The sequence below is a fragment of the Hibiscus syriacus genome, unplaced genomic scaffold (genome assembly GCF_006381635.1).
Source record: "Hibiscus syriacus cultivar Baekdansim isolate YM2019G1 unplaced genomic scaffold, ASM638163v2 tig00111393_pilon, whole genome shotgun sequence".
NCBI classification, from domain to species: Eukaryota; Viridiplantae; Streptophyta; class Magnoliopsida; order Malvales; family Malvaceae; genus Hibiscus; species Hibiscus syriacus.
This window is the reverse complement of record NW_024063079.1, coordinates 73,846-94,389: the sequence shown is the minus strand read 5'-3', so window position 1 is coordinate 94,389 and position 20,544 is coordinate 73,846. Positions and strand designations below refer to the sequence as shown.

Here is a 20,544-nt window from a genome sequence, read left to right as displayed (position 1 = left end):
GCTTGAATATGAGTCTGTAAGTTAAGAATAAGAAAGAGGATGGTATATGAAGTTATTAAGCTGAAAAGAGTGGATTTTCGGGCATAAAAATGAATTCTGGGCTATGTGCATCGATGCACATTCAATGTGTACCGATGCATCAAGGGTAAATTTCCAGAAATTGTTCAGTGTGTATCGATGCATAGGAAGTGCATCGATGCACCTCTTAAAATGGAAACATCGAATGCAATTGGTGCATCGATGCATAAGGAGTGCATCAATGCATCCCCTTAAAATGAAAACATCGAATGTAATTTGTGTATCGATGCATGGGTAGTGCATCGATGCACATGTTAAAGAATGCATCGATGCACTGTAGAATGCATCGATAAACTTCAAGGGGAAATTGAAATAGACATTTATTTTGATCTAAGAAATGATAGATTAGAGTATATCAATGGGATACTGATATGTATCAATGTATGATTATGTAGATATCGAACATGAACAAGTTTCGGAACGATTATCGAGTTAAGATTCGATCGAAAGAGAGAAAATCATAAAATTGGATTGGAACTTAGTGAGGCCAAGGTGAGTGCATCTTATTTGTATAAGATTATATGGAAATTGGACTTGTGATAAGTTTATTTCCTATAGTAATAGCTCATTAAGTCTTGATTATAAGTATGTTAACAATATGAAGTGTATGTATGTTTGATTATATGAATTGATATGTTTTTGTATGTGCTATGTGGTTTATGTAAAAACACTATTAAGTATTAATGAGAGAATATAAAATAAGTTATGAAATTATAGGAATATAGAAGATAAGTCAAGAGATGTATGGAAATGGAAATAGATGTTTATGAAGAGTCATAGGAGAACAAATATAAGTCATATGATAATGAAATATAAGACTATGTGAATACATGGTTATGAGATAAAATATGTAATAATAGGAAAATATGATGAAAGTGAGTTCATTAGAAATGATAGGAACTAGGTAAACATGGGTAACAATACATGCATAATGGAAACATGAGTTGGAAAAGTACATAGTGGTATGATCCATTATGAGAATTAGTATAATAGAGCTTTTTGATTTAATGAGAGTTAAGGGAACTAAATAAGATTGAATTATAGAATCAAATGGGAATAGTATATCAATTAGGAAACTTGAATATAAAGGGATGATATGAATATGTAAGATAAGTTATATGCTAAATATCTATGGAGCTATATGAAAAGATTATAATGAATATATGAAATTGAATTAAGTAAATAGATTAAATTAATACATAAATAAAAATACTATTAAATGATATATGTTTAGAAATACGACATAATTTATATAATCTAAGGGAATACAAAGAAATGGAGTATAAGGTAGATGATATGATATAAGTTATTATATACATATATGATATATGTTATCAAGTAATATGAAAGGACTCTGAAAATTTATATAAGTTATGTGAAAGTGTTCTAGGTGTTTCTATGTGTTATATGAAGTATATATGATCATATGTGAATAAGATATGATATGTATGTTTACATGAATACCTGAGAAATGATCTAAGCTATATGATATGATATACGTGATTATATGCACTTTGGATATATGTTATATGACATGGATCTATGTGACTACGTGAGAAAGTATATAAGCTATGTGACATGTAAATATGAATCATATGAAAATGTTATACGCGTAAATGAACTATGTGTATATATGAATATGTGAAATGACATAAATGACAATGCCCATGTTATGTGTCTTAAGAGCTAGAGGTATAGCTGGCATGCCAAGAGTCGAGGGTCTACGCGGTCCTTCGGGACATATATGTATTCCTTGGAACATGTGTGATGTCTTTTGAGACACATACTTGATCCTTGGTATATGTATATGATTCTTAAGGAATTTTCTACGAGGTCCTTAGGGACATTTTATATGGCACTTCGGTGCAATTCTACGCGGTATTTCGGTGCAATTCTACGTGGCACTTCGGTGCATTTATACGAGCTGTGGTGACAACATTAGTGCACAACCTCTATAGACTCACATATCCATAGTTCTCACATGTGTACATGGGCTAATAAAGAAATAACAACAAATATATAGTACATGTGACTTGTATGCTTTTGTGCTATGAATGATATTATATGATTTATATGATGATATGTGGATTGTATGATTAAATGAGTCAAATGTTGGTTAAAAGGCTAGGTATAAGAGGATATGTATTAAGTGATATAAACGATAATAATATTGATAACGAAATAAGGCTAATGATGGAAATGATGGGTGATGAGTATATGTGTGTGTATATGTTCTTACATGTAATGATATATTGCATAGATGTTATAGAGATTTGTTACATGAATAAGGGTATGAGTGATAACAGTAATTGGGCATGCATGATTACAAGCTATAATTTATATTTTATGCTTATTTGCCTCACTAAGTCATAGACTTAGCGTGTGATTGTTTCATACGTAGGTTACAGAAGTGAGAAGAGTAAAGAGCAAAGTGGAGCAAGACAGGTCAGTTATTTCTTACCAAATATCATATCAGAAAATATGTCTTGAATTAAATGTATTATGTACATTGAAAATAGTTGGCATGTAATTAATGTTTTGAATTGTATATGCTCTGATCGGTTTTGCAAAAACATTTAAGCTCTAAATAGTTCTGGAAATCTTTTGAATAAGTCACAGGTATAAAAGTTTTAAATTACTCACTATTTTATACAAGTAAATGTTTTGAAAAGTCAATGTGACACCTCAGACTCGAATTTAGGTCGAGTACGAGTTGGGGGTGTTACATTTAATGATATCAGAGCTAAGGTTTAGCCGATTCTAGGCTTAAACCGAAGTCAAATGAGGTTTAAAAATGTGTACAAGCCAACTAAAAGTGAAAATTTCTGATCCGATAGTGTAAGGAGTATGTTGTCTTGCTAATAGAATAAGATTTGTATGATATAGTAGGAATTGATTATAAAAATTGTCAAAGTAAAGTAAATCGATAGCTGACAAATCTGATGGTGATAATAATTCACTTGCCCTGGCCAGGCAAGATGAAGAGCGGAAACCTCAGAAAGTGTCTTATAAGATTAAATATTGATTTCAGAAAGTTGAAATCATATCTAAATAATGATAGAAAGTTTTTCATTTTTTTGGATCGAAAAAGTGATATGAAGTAATTTTATTATTTCATGGATAAGATAGAATATGGTGAACAAGTGTCACCAAAAGAGCGTTAAAAGATCAAATGATGCAGTGAGAATTGGTAGAAGAGTTCAAAAATAAGTGCATCAGTGACAATAGTATAAGATATAGAAAGCCAGGGTTTATGAGTTGAAACAAAGAATAGTGTTGTACATAAGCCAAAGTGTGGAATATGTGATGGGAATGTACTGGAAGTATAAGATTATAATATATTTTCAGGATATGATAACCAAATATGAAATGGATTTGGATACAGTTGTATATTTGAGTAAAGTTGAGGATTGATAAGAAGAGTTTGAGAATGTGTATATCGATGATCAGTTTATAAGACAAAGGAAGTCAGAATGTTTAGTTTGAGCAACGGAAATTACAGGATGTATGAGAATAAATGTGAAATGGATAAGCTAAATAAACTAATTTTGAGATAATTTCGATTGGAAATGATGTATATGGTTGGTTGATTAGGGCTTGTGCCCTAGATTGAACAAATGTTATTGACTAGATATCAGAGTAAAAGTGATAGAGTTATAAGATTGGAGGAAAAGATAAAGTTGAGTCAATCAATTATGATGTGAATCTGAATATAGTTGTGTATTCTGATCAGATAGCTATGATGTAGAAATGGAGATAACTATTTGAATGGAACCTTAAGGAAGGAAAATATAGGTATAAGACATGATAAAGAATGAAGTTCTGTATAAGAAATGGGTTATCAAAGTTATAAGGATGTAATGAAGATTGGTACATAGAGATGAGTATATATGATAAGACAAGAGTATGTGAACATGAAAGGAAAGATATGATCTGTGTATAAGGAATAAATAAAGGTATAATGGAATAAAGAAATTAAAGGGATTGAATTAAAGGATAAAATACGATAAAGGTTATATGGAAGTGTAAATGATAATTTTGATATAGAAGTAAGAAAAGTGTGTAAGGTGATTTGAAAAGATTCTTTAAAGTGTATGTTGAATCGTATTTAAAGAAGATTTAAGGTCGTGTTCTTGGTTAAATGATGATGGAAAATGAATTTGGTTATTATAAGGTAGTTAGAGATGGATTTATGATGTTGAGTGATGAAAATGAATGTTACTGTCTATATAATGAGTGACATTATATTGATTTTAGAAAAGGTCAAAGGAAAATGTAGAATTGAAAGAGATAAAATACATAAATGGATTGAGGTTATGGGTTACCGTGTATATGATAAGTGACAGTAGATGAATGTATAAAGGAAAAAGACAATTGAAGAAATAAAGGAAGGAAAGATTAAGTAAAGGAGGTAACATGAGAACATTAGAAGATATGTTCTTATTGATATGTTCAGTGAAAATTCGAGGACGAATTTTCTTTAAAGAAATGGAGATTTGTAATATCCCGAAATTCAGGGTCAGTGACTAAATTGCAAATTTTGAAAACTATGTGCTTGATTTCAAAATAAGTTAAAAGTTCATGGATTTAATAGTAAAGATGGAAAGTAACAAGGGTATTATGGTCTTTTCTCAGAGAAGATTTTTATTCTATTTTTTTAAGGAATATAAAAATGTGAGAATGAGGAAATCTATCTAGAGTCTTCTTCTCCAGCTCTTCTTCTCCCCATAAGCCTCAGTTAAAGGTGAGTTTAATTTCAGCTGTTTAATTCTTGGATTTATAAGTTGATTTTGATTCTTTGAGTATTATATAAACTTAAGGAAAGCTTATATAATCTTTAAACATCAAGAATAGAAAATTAAAAAGGAAATAATATGAAGGGTGTAGAAATGAACTTTTGTTATAGAAAGGTTTTTGAAGTTCTAAAGATGGATTTGACTTGTCAAGGGTCTAAGTAAGAAGTTAGAAGCAATAGAATTAAATTTGGAACATGTTGAAAATTTAGTGTAATTCTTGAATTACATATAGATAATAGGATTTTGATGTTAAAGAGGTGATTGATGAATAGAAATGAGTTTGAATATGAGTATGTAAGTTAAGAATAAGAAATGAGATGATATATGAAGTTATTAAGCTGAAAATAGTGGATTTTCAGGCATAAAAATGAATTCTGGGCTATGTGCATCGATGCACATTCAATGTGTACCGATGCATCAAGGGTAAATTTCCAGAAATTGTTCAGTGTGTATCGATGCACAGGAAGTGCATTGATGCACCCCTTAAAATGGAAACATCGAATGCAATTGGTGCATCGATGCATAAAGAGTGCATCAATGCATCCCCTTAAAATGAAAACATCGAATGTAATTTGTGTATCGATGCATGGGTAGTGCATCGATGCACATGTTAAAGAATGCATCGATGCACTGTAGAATGCATCGATGCACTTCAAGGGGAAATTGAAATAGACATTTATTTTTGTCTAAGAAATGATAGATTAGAGTATATAAATGGGATACTGATATGTATCAATGTATGATTATGTAGATATCGAACATGAACGAGTTCCGGAACGATTATCGATTTAAGATTCGATCGAAAGAGAGAAAATCATAAAATTGGATTGGAACTTAGTGAGGCCAAGGTGAGTGCATCTTATTTGTATAAGATTATATGGAAATTGGACTTGTGATAAGTCTATTTCCTATAGTAATAGCTCATTAAGTCTTGATTATAAGTATGTTAACAATATGAAGTGTATGTATGTTTGATTATATGAATTGATATGTTTTTGTATGTGCTACGTGGTTTATGTAAAAACACTATTAAGTGTTAATGAGAGAATATAAAATAAGTTATGAAATTATAGGAATATAGAAGATAAGTCAAGAGATGTATGGAAATGGAAATAGATGTTTATGAAGAGTCATAGGAGAACAAATATAAGTCATATGATAATGAAATATAAGACTATATGAATACATGGTTATGAGATAAAATATGTAATAATAGGAAAATATGATGAAAGTGAGTTCATGAGAAGTGATAGGAACTAGGTAAACATGGGTAACAGTACATGCATAATGGAAACATGAGTTGGACAAGTACATAGTGGTATGATCCATTATGAGAATTAGTATAATAGAGCTTTTTGATTTAATGAGAGTTAAGGGAACTAAATAAGATTGAATTATAGAATGAAATAGGAATAGTATATCAATTAGGAAACATGAATATAAAGGGATAATACGAATATGTAAGATAAGTTATATGCTAAATATCTATAGAGCTATATGAAAAGATTATAATGAATATATGAATTGAATTAAGTAAATAGATTAAATTAATACATAAATAAAAATACTATTAAATGATATATGTTTAGAAATACGACATAATTTATATAATCTAAGGGAATACAAAGAAATGGAGTATAAGGTTATTATATACATATATGATATATGTTATCAAGTAATATGAAATGACTATGAAAAATTATATAAGCTATGTGAAAGTGTTCTAGGTGTTTCTATGTGTTATATGAAAAATATATGATCATATGTGAACAAGATATGATATGTATGTTTACATGAATACCTGAGAAATGATCTATGCTATATGATATGATATACGTGATTATATGCACTTTGGATATATGTTATATGACATGGATCTATGTGACTACGTGAGAAAGTATATAAGATATGTGACATGTAATGTGAATCATATGAAAATGTTCTACACGTAAGTGAACTACGTGTATATATGAATATGTGAAATGACATAAATGACAATGCCCATGCTATGTGTCTTGAGAGCTAGAGGTATAGTTGGCATGCCAAGAGTCGAGGGTCTACGCGTTCCTTCGGGACATATATGTATTCCTTGGAACATGTGTGATGTCTTTTGAGACACATACTTGATCCTTGGTATATGTATATGATTCTTAAGGAATTTTCTACGTGGTCCTTAGGGACATTTTATATGGCACTTCGGTGCAATTCTACGCGGCACTTTGATGCAATTTTACGCGGCACTTCGGTGCAATTCTACGTGGCACTTCGGTGCATTTATACGAGCTGTGGTGACAGGATTAGTGCACAACCTCTATAGACTCACATATCCATAGTTCTCACATGTATATATGGGCTAATAAAGAAATAACAGAAACATATAGTACATGTGACTTGTATGCTTTTGTACTATGAATGATATTATATGATTTATATGATGATATGTGGATTGTATGATTAAATGAGTCAAATGTTGGTTAAAAGGCTAGGTATAAGAGGATATGTATTAAGTGATATAAACGATAATAACATTGATAACGAAATAAGGCTAATGATGGAAATGATGGGTGATAAGTATATGAGTGTGTATATGTTTTTACATGTAATGATATATTGCATAGATGTTATAGGGATTTGTTATATGAATAAGGGTATGAGTGATAACATTAATTGGTCATGCATGATTACAAGCTATAGTTTATATTATATGTTTATTTGCCTCACTAAGTCATAGACTTAACGTGTGATTGTTTCACACACAGGTTACAGAAGTGAGAAGAGTAAAGAGCAAAGTGGAGCAAGACATGTCAGTTACCTCTTACCGAAGATCACATCAGAAAAGATGTCTTGAATTAGATGTATTATGTACATTGAAAATAGTTGGCATGTAATTAATGTTTTGAATTGTATATGCTCTAATCGGTTTTGCAAAAACATTTAAGCTCTGAATAGTTCTGGAAATCTTTTGAATAAGTTACAGGTATAAATGTTTTAAATTACTCACTATTTTATACAAGTAAATGTTTTGAAAAGTCAATGTGACACCTCATACTCGGATCCGGGTCGGGTACGGGTTGGGGTGTTACATACCCATTGAAAATTACAATCCAATTAGGCATTTTAAATATACTTGCATCACTACACTGGCATTCAAATAAATCGCAGGATTTACGGCAGTGATTTTTATTTAAACCACTTGCTTTTTTTCTTCCTCTCGACTTCAATTGTCTCGACCTTGTTGCTTTGCCTCCAGTCCGATTCGAACTCAGTGGATAACTCTCCCACCTTTTTCCGCCATCCCCATCCATTCTCCGGAGTTATCATATAGAGTAATTGACTCGGTTTGTTTTACCTCAATCAAGGATGGATCGAGAGAACGAATACGAGATAGTCGTCTCTTTAAGAAATATATTTTAAGTATATATATTTTTTATTGATAATCTATTATTACTTGATTAAATTTTATAAGTTTATCTCTTGTAAAAAATTTAAAAATTTACTTCATAACATAAAATTCTTCTTATATCAAATCCATGGAGAAAAAGAAAAATTTAATAAAATAATGGGGCTGCTGGGCCGTTTATAGCTATATTACTACTGATACGAATTCTTTTTCCAGACTAATAATACACAAATTATTTATATCGAAGGCATCAATAATATATAAATTTATATATTATTAATGAATCACAATACACCATGTAGTTAAAAAAAATATATGAACAAATATAAAATCAGTGCATATGGTAATATTAATAAGTTGAGCTGCTTTTGTGATGTCTATAATCAATGAGATTAGGTTGGTAAAGTCATGTTACATTCTAAAGAGCACCATATTGGACCAGATTATATGTCAAAATCAGGTCTTTTGTAATTAATCCAAAATTAAGAAAGAAAACATGCCCAGCTCATGACAAGAAAGTCCAAGCAAATCTGTTGAATATTAATACATGTATTCAAAAGTGTTAGGCCCTAAAGTACAAAAAAAGTTTAGATTTTCAAAAATCCCAACAAAATAAACTTTTACAGAAAAAAAAGTGTATTTCACATGCAAAAGTTCTATAAATCCCCACCATTGCTGACCAAACAAAATCTGCACAAAGCCATAGTAACGTGTAAAAAACTACAGCCGTTTACCTACATTTATATGATCAGCTTGATAATACTTGGTCTTACCAATGGCGGCCGTCGTTACATCTCACGCTGAGCTTCAGCTTGTAGTCGACACACCCGCCGTCGACAGCGGCGGCGTTGCGGTCGATCGTATTCAATGTAGCAGCTGCCTGATCTCAACCATCTTAACCAAACTCCATGCTGGTTATTTTAGGGTAAGCTTATCTTTAGGTGGCCAAGCTTTATTATGGAAGACACTAAGAGGCCCGACCGACGATACTCACACTTTGAGACAAACCCTTCATTTGTTCCACCCCACAGCTTTCACAGTTCTCTGGTGTTTCTCATTCTTTGCCCTTGTTTTGCTCTCGGTTCTGTACCTTTTGAGATGCTTGCTTCACTTCAAGATGGTGAAAGAAGAGTTCTTTCATCATGTAGGAGTCAACTACCTATTCGCTCCATCGATTTCTTGGCTTCTTTTGCTTCAATCAGCACCTTTTTTCACTCCCGAAAACCACTACTCCTACGTGGTTCTATGGTGGGTTTTCTCCGTTCTTCCTATCGTGGTGCTTGACGTGAAAATCTACGGTCAATGGTTCACTAAAGGAAAGAAGTTTCTATCGGCCGTTGCGAATCCGACGAGCCAGTTATCGGTTATAGGGAACCTGGTGGGTGCTCAAGCTGCGGCTAATATGGGTTGGAAAGAGAGTGCCATTGGGTTCTTTTCTCTAGGGATGGTGCATTATTTGGTGCTATTCGTCACGCTCTACCAACGTCTATCGGGAACCGATCGGCTTCCGTCGATGTTGAGGCCTGTTTTCTTCTTGTTCTTTGCCGCACCGAGCATGGCTAGCTTGGCTTGGCAATCCATTGCCGGCTCTTTCGATACCACATCCAAATTACTCTTCTTTCTTTCCCTCTTCCTCTTCATGTCACTGGTAATTATCATTTAATTATATTCCGAAATTGAGTAATTTTTATTATTTTTATAAGTTGATCTCTTTAACACAAAATTTTACATTCATCATTGATCAGGTATGTAGGCCGACATTGTTCAAGAGATCGATGAGAAGGTTCAGCGTGGCGTGGTGGGCTTACTCGTTTCCGTTGTCGATGCTGGCTTTGGCATCGATGGAATACGCCGAAGAAGTCAAAGGCGACATCCCACATCTTATAATGCTTCTTCTTTTAGCATTCTCTGTCTTGGTCTCCATTTGTTTGGTCGTTTTCACACTGCTTAACTCCAAAATACAGCTCTTGTCTGTCTGTTTTGATCCCATCTCAAGTTTCGTTTCTCGTGCCAAGTGTTTCACGGCGCATCAAAACGAACAACCATCACAAACTGTTTAATTTGGATGATAAATCTGCAAATTGGAAAACATGGAGAAAAAAAAGGGTCTAATGAAACTGAACTTTTATGTTTAGTAAATACTTGGAATATTTCGGATGAATTAATGTACATGTCGTGTTTCTGACAAGTAGTCAGAGTAAAAATCAAAGTTTTCTACTTGCAGTACAGTCTGGTTGCTGTTTCAACTTTCACTTTTGATCGATGTTGCAAGTTGCAAACTTTAGAATGTTGACTGATTGAGACAATATATGCAACTTTTTCTTTGCAATTTTTGACTTTGCTGATACATTTCCAGCCAGGTTAACCCCATCACATCCATCATCAAACCAATTCATCTTCATCAATACAAAGACACAGATTAAGTTGTTGGACCCATCATCAAGCAGTCATGGATGTTTTTGAGCCGAGGGGTTCCAAGGCTTTAAACAATTTCCTTTCTCAAAATTGGTAGATGGAAAAATAATGTTGCGAGAGAATTATATCTCATTATCATACGTTCGAAAATAATGTTATCAAATCACTCACTACCCTATATAATCAACACATTTATGCTCACGAAATCTGCTATATACAAAAACACTTCCTTAGTTTGGCAACGGTGGTGTACACATGCCAAGCTATTATCACTCCATATTATGAAAATCTGCTATACATATAAACACTATCTTATTTCGACAATAATGATGACTGCATGCGAGGGTTTTGTTAATCTGCATTCAACAAAAATAAAAAGGTAAAGAAAAGTTATTATAAACTAATGTAAATGTACTTCCCTTTTGAATGTGGAATTAATGAATGTTTTTTTTGTCTTTTAAGTATATCAACAACTCTCTTTCGAACACCTTCCCCGTCATCTCGTAGACCAAAATATCATCAAGTAATAAAATTTATTATCTTGGTTTTTAATGTAAATGCTATTTTCATTTCTTCTTGAGTACAATATTAATTAATGTGGATGCATTACTATAATTTATGTTATCAAACCTACCAAACACAAGGCATATTCTATCAAAGAAATTTTAAATAAATGAAAGCATATACTAAGAAAGTTTCCTGTTTCCAGAAGCCTCATATTTGTAGTTAAATAAGATTTTACCTATTTTCTTCATTACGTATCCCTTGAGATTTATAATCAGAAGGGCATTAAGTCTAATGTTGGTAAGTTTCGAAAACGGCTAAATTTGATACGTGATGTGGAGAACAGCTACCTTAATTTAAACATTATTAAATTCATCCAAGTTAAACAAATCAAAGTAAAGTTATAAATTAAGGTTGTCGTTATCATATGAGATTAGATTTTTCCTTTTTTTTAAATGACTCTATATCTCGAACACACATGAATTCTATCTTTGTCTTAGCTGTTTTTTTTTCTTTTAAAAAAATATTATATATTTGGCTAGATATGTCAAAACCAAAATTATCTTTTAATTGTTATTAAAACGAAATAAATTTTGGTCAGATTTGCGGTAGTCAAATTTATATATTAAATAAATTATTGGTCTAATAATATTTTTATCCTTTTAAATTTGTTAAAGAGATATTTAATATTTTGTCTCGGCCTGAAATTTTTAATTTCTATCAAATTAAATTAATTGATAAAAAATAACAAATGGGGTTTTTAATCATAAATAACAAACGTGTTAAATTAACGTCTAATATTATCTTTTTATCAATGCTAACATCAACTAATTTGTTTTATTTTGTTTGCATAAAAATTCAAAATAAAGAAATATTTAAAATGTACAATAAAATATTTAAAATTGTATATTAATGTATTTAAATTATTAAAAATCATATATTAATATTAAAATATTAAGTTATTAATTGTAATGTCATGTTAGGTTTAGGACAAGAATCAACCTGGAAATTGAGACAAATACAGTAGGTTTAGGTTTGAGGAAATTTCCCAAACTTTGGCAAAGAAATGAAATGAGCTGTCTCGTCTTTGTTTTGTCTGCCTGTGTCAAGATAGTCAAGTTTCCAAATATTAACACGTTGTTTTTTTATATATAAATATTAACCTATCAAGTATCCCTTAGTAGGTTAAGGAAGTGTTATTTTTTTCTATAAATCTTAAGTTCAAACAATTACATTTATAGAATGTGTATATAATCAACAACTAAAAGATATTATAAACCTACATTATCTTATAATTACATATGTTATTATATATATATATATAAAAGTTTGCATCATTTCCTGTCATAGTTTCCATTTCCAATATTGCGATATATCTTTCTACATTACTCAATTATCCTTACAACTTGTATAAGTATAACGTAAAATTTAAGTATAATTTCCTATAACTCATACTAAGTAATTCAATTATTAAATTTTAGCATAAACCAAATTACTTCCCTGATTAAAGTGATGATTGTTATCTGTAGATATCTTAGGTTTGAGTATCAGAGTCTAAAAAGATGTTTGAACTTTCATTGTCAAATGATTAAGGATACTTAAAAAAACTATTACATTGTAATCACTCTAGGTTAATAAAAAATGTATTAAATCTTAAATTGCATTCACGTAATTATGTATACATAAATATGATATAAAATTGATGACAAATTATTATTACAACAATAAATATAATATTATTTTACGATCACACATTGCAAATAAAAATAATTATATTAATAAAAATATATAAATAAATATAATTATTTAGTTTTTGGATTCATTAATTGATTAGTATCATATTATATATAAATACCAAAAATTATATTTACCGAAAAAAAAGGATGCGAGAGCTTCAAAAGGCGAAGTAGACTAGGCCCAAAATTTTGCAGTAAATACAAACCCCGTTGGCATTTTGTGTTTTCAGGTGCTATAACTTAACTATCTACTAGCCCACTGTAAATGGTGCTGTTTTTTGGTTATTAATATTTGTAATAAAATCATAAATATTTTATGTTAAAATAAAATTTTGATTAAGAGATTAAACAATTTCATTCTTATCTCTCGAAAAAATTACTTTGGTACCCTAATTTTTTGTTTTAAATTTTAATTTGAATATCATACAAAATATAAATGATAAAAGATGAAATCTATACATTATAGACAAAGAGTAAATATATAGTTGAAAAACATAGATTTATCACATTTAAATTTATACTTGAAATTTCAAAATTTTAATTAAATAGATATCTAATAAATCTATATAGTTAAAAATAATATTAAAAGTTATAATAGAAAGAAAAATTCATGTTCAATGTTTTACGTTTGAGCAAAGCCGTAAGGAGATTGGAAAAACCGGATACTGATTCTTTTATATCATCAAAGGGGAGCGTTTAATATCCAAATATACTCCTAAACTTGATTAAATAATAATAATAAATAAAGATTTAATGACAAAATTATAGTCATATTTAAAAGCAATAACAGCTTAAGATATTAATCAAGCAGGAGGAGAAATTTGAGAAGCCCAAGTGAAAAAGAAAAGCAGAAATGGGCATATGAGCCCAAGAGAATATCCATAAATCGTTTTGGAAGACCCCAATACGATCACAGAGACAATGTTGAATCGTCTTTCTTTCAATCTTCATCTTCTCGTTTGTTGTAGGGTTTATGATAAAGTTCTAACGATCCATTTCATTCACATTTTTGCTTACCAAATTTGACTCTTCTCTTGATTCCGTGCAGATTACCGTGTCAGGTAAGATACCACAGTTTCATATGGCAATTGCTTTTCTTTACAATTTCTTTATTCCTATCCGTACCAATTCTGACGAAAATCAAATTTAGGGTTTGTGCTCGAAGCATTCGTTTCATTCTCAAACCCTTCCGACGTAAAATGCGTGTTTCTGGTTGATTTGGTACGCGAAATTTAATTTAATTTTACAAATGGTAATTCTAATTCAAGTTAATTTCCATTTGTTTATTCTTCATAATTTTAGCATTAGACACATGACCCAATGTTCTTAAATTTTCTGATTGTAAGTTTAGAAGAATGATGGCATTAGCCGAAGATTTATGCGTTTACCAATTTGTATTGAAATTCGCATTTTGTAGGGGTGGCATTAGCTGAAAATCACAAATGAACTCGATGTATTAATAAATCTTACAAGTGTTTATACATATACGATAAAGTATATAGTTTGTTGGTCATACATTGATATATGATTAATCCTTTGCTCAACCATTATTTTGTTTATCAATGTCAATCAGTACGTTTTGAAACTGTTTCTGGAAAGCACTGACAATGTATTGAACTTTTATCAGTAAGGTAGCTTGTGATTTTTCATGCAGGGCTGATTGAAGTATTGTTCGGTCTGAATGTGTGTACATTTTAGTTATAGATGCCTAGATGGATACTGAAGTCGGTCAGCCAAAACACGAGCGGTCAAGAACAAGGTGGACAGCATCCCTTGATAGGATATTTGCAGACTTGGTAGTGAAGCAAATTCAATTAGGAAACAGACCGAATAATGTTTTCGACAAGAAAACATGGAATACCATACGTGATGAGTTTAACAAGGAAACAGATCTCAACTTCAATAACAATCAGTTGAGGAAGCACCTGGATGTTCTGCGGGCGCGCTTCTATAACCTCAAATCAGCTTATGATCAAAATGACTTTGCTGCTATGGAGGACTCCTGTTGCATCGGGTTTGACCTGTGGGAAGAAATCGGGGTATGTTTCCTTTCAACTATCTTTGTTCTGAACACTTCAATTGTCTGTTTCTGATGGATAGTTTTACACTTACAGGCACAGGCTAGACCCAAGCCAGTTAAAATCAAGGACTGTCCCATATATGACCAACTTTGCACAATATTCACCGACTCATCTGCTGATGGGAAATATGCCCAGTCAAGCCACTTTGAGGGGTTGGACAAAGTTGTTGGAAATGATACCAGTAGCTTAACTTCATGTCCAGATGGAGCATCCACACATACTGATAATCCATCAACCTCAAGATTAGCCCAAAACAATTTGTTGCCAGAAAAGTTGATTGAGAGTATTCCGGAGAGAAAAAGAAAAAGACCATCTGAGGCACAACATTCTTTGGATCAGAGCATAAAGGGGGAAGAAATGTCCGAGGCTATGGCAGGAGCCATGCTAGCTATGGTTGCTGCTTGGAAGTCAAGGTGGACATTTGTCACAAAACGAAGTGAAAACAAATTTAGCATAACTAATTGCATTAAAGCATTGGATGAAATAGAAGACATAGAAGAGTGGCTCTATTTTGCAGCTCTTGACCTCTTCGAACATCTCAACTTAAGGGAAACGTTTATTTCGTTAAAAAGCAGCAAGATAAGGCTAACCTGGTTGAAAGGGAAGTGCAAGAAACCTCCAATGACATCTGTCCAGGGTATGGGCTGAATCTTTGGCTCTTTTGAAAATGTAAAGATCTTTACTGCAATTGTTTAGTCTTAGGTAGCTAGTTTGTTCATACATTGGCTACATAGTGCATATCGATAGATGAGATGTTCTAGTTATGGGGTTATCGATGCGCACAGGCATGTATGTGTACATTTATTTTTGCAAATAGTGGAATCATGCTTTGGCATTGGTTGGATGTTAGTACAGTATTGCTGTTATTCTCTTTTTTTAGGGCGGCAACCCACAGTGCGGAAAGCCAATATCAACGATTTTACCTGATTTCTACTGAGCATCAGCACGGAAGAAATGAGCAGCTCTTAAGATGTAGGGCTTGTTTTGGTTTAGGTTCAGGCCATGCATTGATTAAGCTAATGCAGCAGTTGAGAAATGTGGAAACCAAGGCTTTGGGAAAACCCTTACCTCACATGTCTTCCCTTTTTCCTTCATGCTTTCTTATCTTTTGCCCAGTGTCCAACTCTTGGGGTCTTATTATTTTGGGTTTTCGAATTGTTACATTTTTGCTCTTTGCACCAACATTTTTGGTTGCTTCGAATTTACTCAGAACATGCCAGGCTTTGAGAGGAATGGATATACATATCCCTGTCCTTTTCGTGATAAACGTCCAAAGCAATAGTTAGTATCATTATTTTTCATCGTTTAAAGCATACTCATGGTACTATTCTAAATCCCATACCTGAATCACTAGTAAAGTTTGCCTATATATCTTATGACACATAAGTATCTCGTTTATTAGAACAATTATGACATTTTATTATTACTTACTTAAACAAGACTAGAATTTCTAATGAGATAAGTTACTATGTTTTTTTTAAATAAGATTCACGGTTTGAATTCTAGTGTTGTGAAAGGAACAAATTGAATTAGGAGAATTATTCTCGTAATGGATCTCTATAATATTTAATCTGAATTAATCGATTGATACATTGAAGATTAGTCATTGTTAAGAAAATAATTTTATTTCATAAAGAAATCGAAAGCTAAGAATAAAATAACATATTACACGTGTTAAAATTTAAATTTAAAATATTTTTTTATTAGTATGAGGTGATTACAAGATAATATTTGTTCAGAATTTTCTTAATCAATTAATAATGCATACACACATCATGCGAACACAATTACTTGAATCTAGAACCTCTTGAAAAAAAATACCAATAAAATTACTTAATAAATTGAAATTTGAAACATTTTAAATTATACAAATGATAATTAACGTATATTTTGGTTCATATTCAAGGTCATATATATTTTGAAATGTCTCATTTTATTAAAACCAACTAAAAAACTTGAATTCAAGTATTCAATTTACGAAAATTTTAAATTCGATTTATGGACTATTCCTACCATTATTATAAAGTAAATTTTGGTTGGTAAATTATAAGAAATGATTGAAAACCAAAATCTAGGACCTTTTTGCACTATAATAAAAGGTGGGTTGAGAGTAACATTATCAATATGATTATGCCAACGACTTGAAAAATGTAGGCCATTATTAATTGGCATCATACTTGTTTGTTACATTTTTAATATTGCCAAAATATCGGGGGGGGGGGGGGTTCATTTTATTAATTAAAATTACATAAATAAAATAAAATATTTTTTTAATCAAATGCAAATTCGGTCATGAAATTTGAAAGTGCAATTAGGTATCACTCTCTCTTTATTTTATCCTCTTTTGATTTCTTTCTCTCAAAAGTCTTGCCTCTCTCTATCCGCTTCACCCGACTTCTTAACGGTTAGTCGTTGGATACTAGCGGAGGTGATTTTACAGTTCGCCGGAGATCTACTCTAAAGCACATTTATAATTTACTTGAAATCTTCTACTCTATCGACCATTGCCTCCAGTGCTTTGGATTAAATCCCATTTCCAGATTTTAGTTGAGCTTCGTTTTTTGAAAAATCTCTTTAAAAGGTATCGATCGCGCTGCCATTTTCCCTCTGTATGCGGTGATTGATTCGGCATCCACCGAGATCAATGTTTCATCTGGCATTGCATTGTTGATAAGTATATTTTATTTGGATTTTTTTTGGTTCTTAAAAACCTTTTTTATTATCATTTTCTAGTTTCCTGCTTATGAATTTCGTCTTTTTCGTTGTTTAATTTATTTACCGAGCTCCATAATGTTGCATTTCTCTCCTACGATTTCTTCATTTGCAATGCTTCTCTGTTCGTTGCGTTGGATAACTTTTGATTGTTCCGTGCAGTACCTAGATTTATTGGAGTTGATTAGTTGAATCATTGTGGTTTTTGAACCTTGTAACATTACGTTAGTCTTACGCCTCTGTTTGGTTGCTCAGAAAACTGAGGGTAATGGACATTCCTAGCAGGTTTTATGCTGTTTTCTTTTCTAGTACCTGACAATTCTCGCTCAACTAAGTTTTTTAGAGTATTTCCTCAAGTGGTTAAGACGATCTCGAACCATTAGCTCATAAGATTTTAGATCCTTTTAGTATAGTTTTTACCCCTTTGATTTATGGGGCCAAGAAATTTTCAAGTTTTAACTTTGATCATGTCTTGTTTGACTGGGATTTATAGCATATTTTGGTTGTGAGAACTGGAAGGGTCCTCCTATTTGGGAATTCATTGAGAAAAGAATTAAAGAGAAAGAGAATAAACTTAGGTAGCAATTCTCAGCTACCATTTTGTTGGTTTTGTGTTACGCGAGATTATGGTTGAGACTTGTGCAATACTTGGTTAATTGAGTACATTCCATAGACTGCTCATGTTTTCTGGGATTTATAATGCTGATTTTGTTACTGACTTTTAACTTCAAGAAGTATTTTCTTTTGTCAGGAAGTAAACAAAATGATTGGATCCCTTCTTACCAGAGGACTCGTGTATGTCTTATCTTACAACTGATTCTCTTTCTCATTTTAGTTTCAGTTTATTCTTTTACTTGAATTGAATCTTTTTTTTCTTTTAAATATTTTGACAGGATGGTTTTTGGTTATGCTTATCCAGCATATGAATGTTATAAGACCGTTGAATTGAATAAGCCTGAGATCGATCAACTGCGGTTTTGGTGCCAGTACTGGTAGGTCTTTGTGAAGATTGTGCACGGAGAAGCATTGCAATGTTATTTATGCTGTAACTTTTCTTTTGTCCTGTCTTTCCAATCTTTTTTCTGGTTTCAGGATATTGGTGGCTGTTTTAACAGTCTGTGAGCGAATTGGTGATACTTTCATTTCATGGTAAGGGATAATAAAATGAGAAGGATGTGTTAAACTGTTAATGTATGTTTTTTATTTTCTCACCGTGTTCCTGCTTCGCATTTTGAAGGGTTCCAATGTACTGTGAAGCTAAGTTGGCATTCTATATATATCTTTGGTACCCTAAAACTAGGTAGGTGTACTATCTTTTAAAGAAATTCTAATAACATTTACACCACCAACTTAGTGTTGATTCTTGTTTTTAACTGGCCCTCTGTTTTCATTTATGTCAGGGAACTTCTTATGTGTACGACTCTTTCTTTAGACCATATGTTGCTAAGCACGAAAATGAAATTGACCGTAACTTGTTGGAACTAAGAACTAGAGCGGGAGATATGTCAGTTCTTTACTGGCAAAGGGCCGCAAGCTATGGCCAGACTAGAATTTTTGAGATCCTTCAATATGTTTCACAGTCAACCCCAAGACCTCAACATCCTCAGGTATTTATCGAATTAAAACCAATTGTATTTGGTGCTGCATTGCCTCCTCTTTGTGCATTGCAAGCAACAAACTTAGTTTGGTTAAACCTCTCATTATCATGCATTAAACTGACTATACAGAATACAGATGTAATGGTTGTATATTAGTTGAATGTATATAGTAGTTGAAAAGTAATTAATCTATGCCAGATTTCATTTTTGTACTGATTCAATCGTCTTGAAGTTTATATTCTTTTCTACTTAACTTCTTAATTCTCAGGCACAAGGTACTAGGGCTTGCCAACCCTCTGGTGCTCCTAAACGTCAAGCATCTATTAAAGAACAATCAGCACAATTCAGTGCTAAACAACCGGCATCACCAACATCTAGCACCTCTTCAAGTCAACACCAAAAGGAAGTAGCTGAAGACGTGTGTCCATCTAAGGTTCCTTCACAGTTGGCTAAACCACGTACCTGTTCAGCATCCTTAAGTTCAACGTCCTTAGATAGCCAGAAAGTAGATACTGCATCCGAACCAACCAGCCAACCTGCGGAAACTGAAAAAGAAGCAAAGCGAACTGAATCACTGCCACCACCTCCAGAGGATGAAGATGCGAACCCTCCCCCAAAAGAGACTCTCATGGAAGAAAGCATTCGACTCACGCGCGGTAGATTAAGGAAAACCCGATCTGCAGCCCAATAAAATAATGACATTAGTTCTTCTTCCAGATTAGTAGGCATAGAATGGTACTGAATAATTTTTTATTAACACTGATGTAAATTTCTTGTCTTCTTCTAGTTTTGATTACAGTTGTTGAATTGTTACTTTATTTGTTCAAATAACTTAATATCACGGGTCCTTGTTATCAATTGTCCAACTACTGCTTTCATTTGCTTTAAACCACGCTGCTGCTTTATCATAAGTAGGTGGGCTTTGGTATATAATCGGTCAATTGGGTTAAAAAAATTAATTTTAAGCTAAAGGAGTAAATGATTAAAATTCTGATTTGGTATCTCAAGATTATAACAGTGACAGTGATATCTGCTGCCCCATGAAATTGGCTATCATTATTCATTAACAAACTCTTATTAAATTATTTATTAATTTATGATTGCTGTAATAAATAATAATGCAATTCATTGCTTGCAACTTTTAAGAGTTCACAACAACGTTTGTGCAAACTAATCTTATATTCAACCCGTGCTGTGACTATTTTTAAAAAGAATTTAAAGTTA

At 32.1% G+C, this 20,544-nt stretch overlaps 2 protein-coding genes and 1 pseudogene across 6 annotated transcripts; all 3 read left to right on the top strand.

Annotated features, from left to right (window-relative positions):
• Window positions 1-8,954: 8,954 nt before the first annotated feature.
• On the top strand, window positions 8,955-10,334 carry LOC120160791 (S-type anion channel SLAH4-like). The gene is made up of 2 exons (XM_039171130.1): window positions 8,955-9,922; window positions 10,020-10,334. Exons 1-2 carry the CDS (start codon window positions 9,050-9,052, stop codon window positions 10,332-10,334), a joined length of 1,188 nt encoding a protein of 395 aa, XP_039027061.1. The 5' UTR covers window positions 8,955-9,049.
• A 3,524-nt stretch (window positions 10,335-13,858) lies between these two features.
• LOC120160824 (L10-interacting MYB domain-containing protein-like) lies at window positions 13,859-15,856 on the top strand. Of its 5 annotated transcripts, none has more exons than XM_039171152.1 (4): window positions 13,863-13,990; window positions 14,080-14,150; window positions 14,628-14,968; window positions 15,044-15,856. In XM_039171152.1, exons 3-4 carry the CDS (start codon window positions 14,642-14,644, stop codon window positions 15,656-15,658), a joined length of 942 nt encoding a protein of 313 aa, XP_039027083.1. In that variant the 5' UTR covers window positions 13,863-13,990; window positions 14,080-14,150; window positions 14,628-14,641; the 3' UTR covers window positions 15,659-15,856. The 5 variants fall into 5 exon arrangements, with proteins under 5 accessions (XP_039027084.1, XP_039027085.1, XP_039027083.1 ...); XM_039171150.1 differs by having other exon boundaries at window positions 13,864-13,990; window positions 14,584-14,968; XM_039171153.1 differs by lacking the exon at window positions 14,080-14,150 and having other exon boundaries at window positions 13,859-13,990.
• A 2,019-nt stretch (window positions 15,857-17,875) lies between these two features.
• LOC120160844 lies at window positions 17,876-20,094 on the top strand (annotated as a pseudogene).
• Window positions 20,095-20,544: the final 450 nt, after the last annotated feature.

Excerpts from the sequence above, each read along its gene's own strand:
- LOC120160824 (XM_039171153.1), top strand. The coding sequence starts at position 14,642 with ATGGATACTGAAGTCGGTCAGCCAAAACACGAGCGGTCAAGAACAAGG. Across the intron at positions 14,969-15,043 it reads ACCTGTGGGAAGAAATCGGG|GCACAGGCTAGACCCAAGCC; the intron begins GTATGTTTCCTT and ends TTACACTTACAG.
- LOC120160791 (XM_039171130.1), top strand. The coding sequence starts at position 9,050 with ATGGCGGCCGTCGTTACATCTCACGCTGAGCTTCAGCTTGTAGTCGAC. Across the intron at positions 9,923-10,019 it reads TCTTCCTCTTCATGTCACTG|GTATGTAGGCCGACATTGTT; the intron begins GTAATTATCATT and ends ATCATTGATCAG.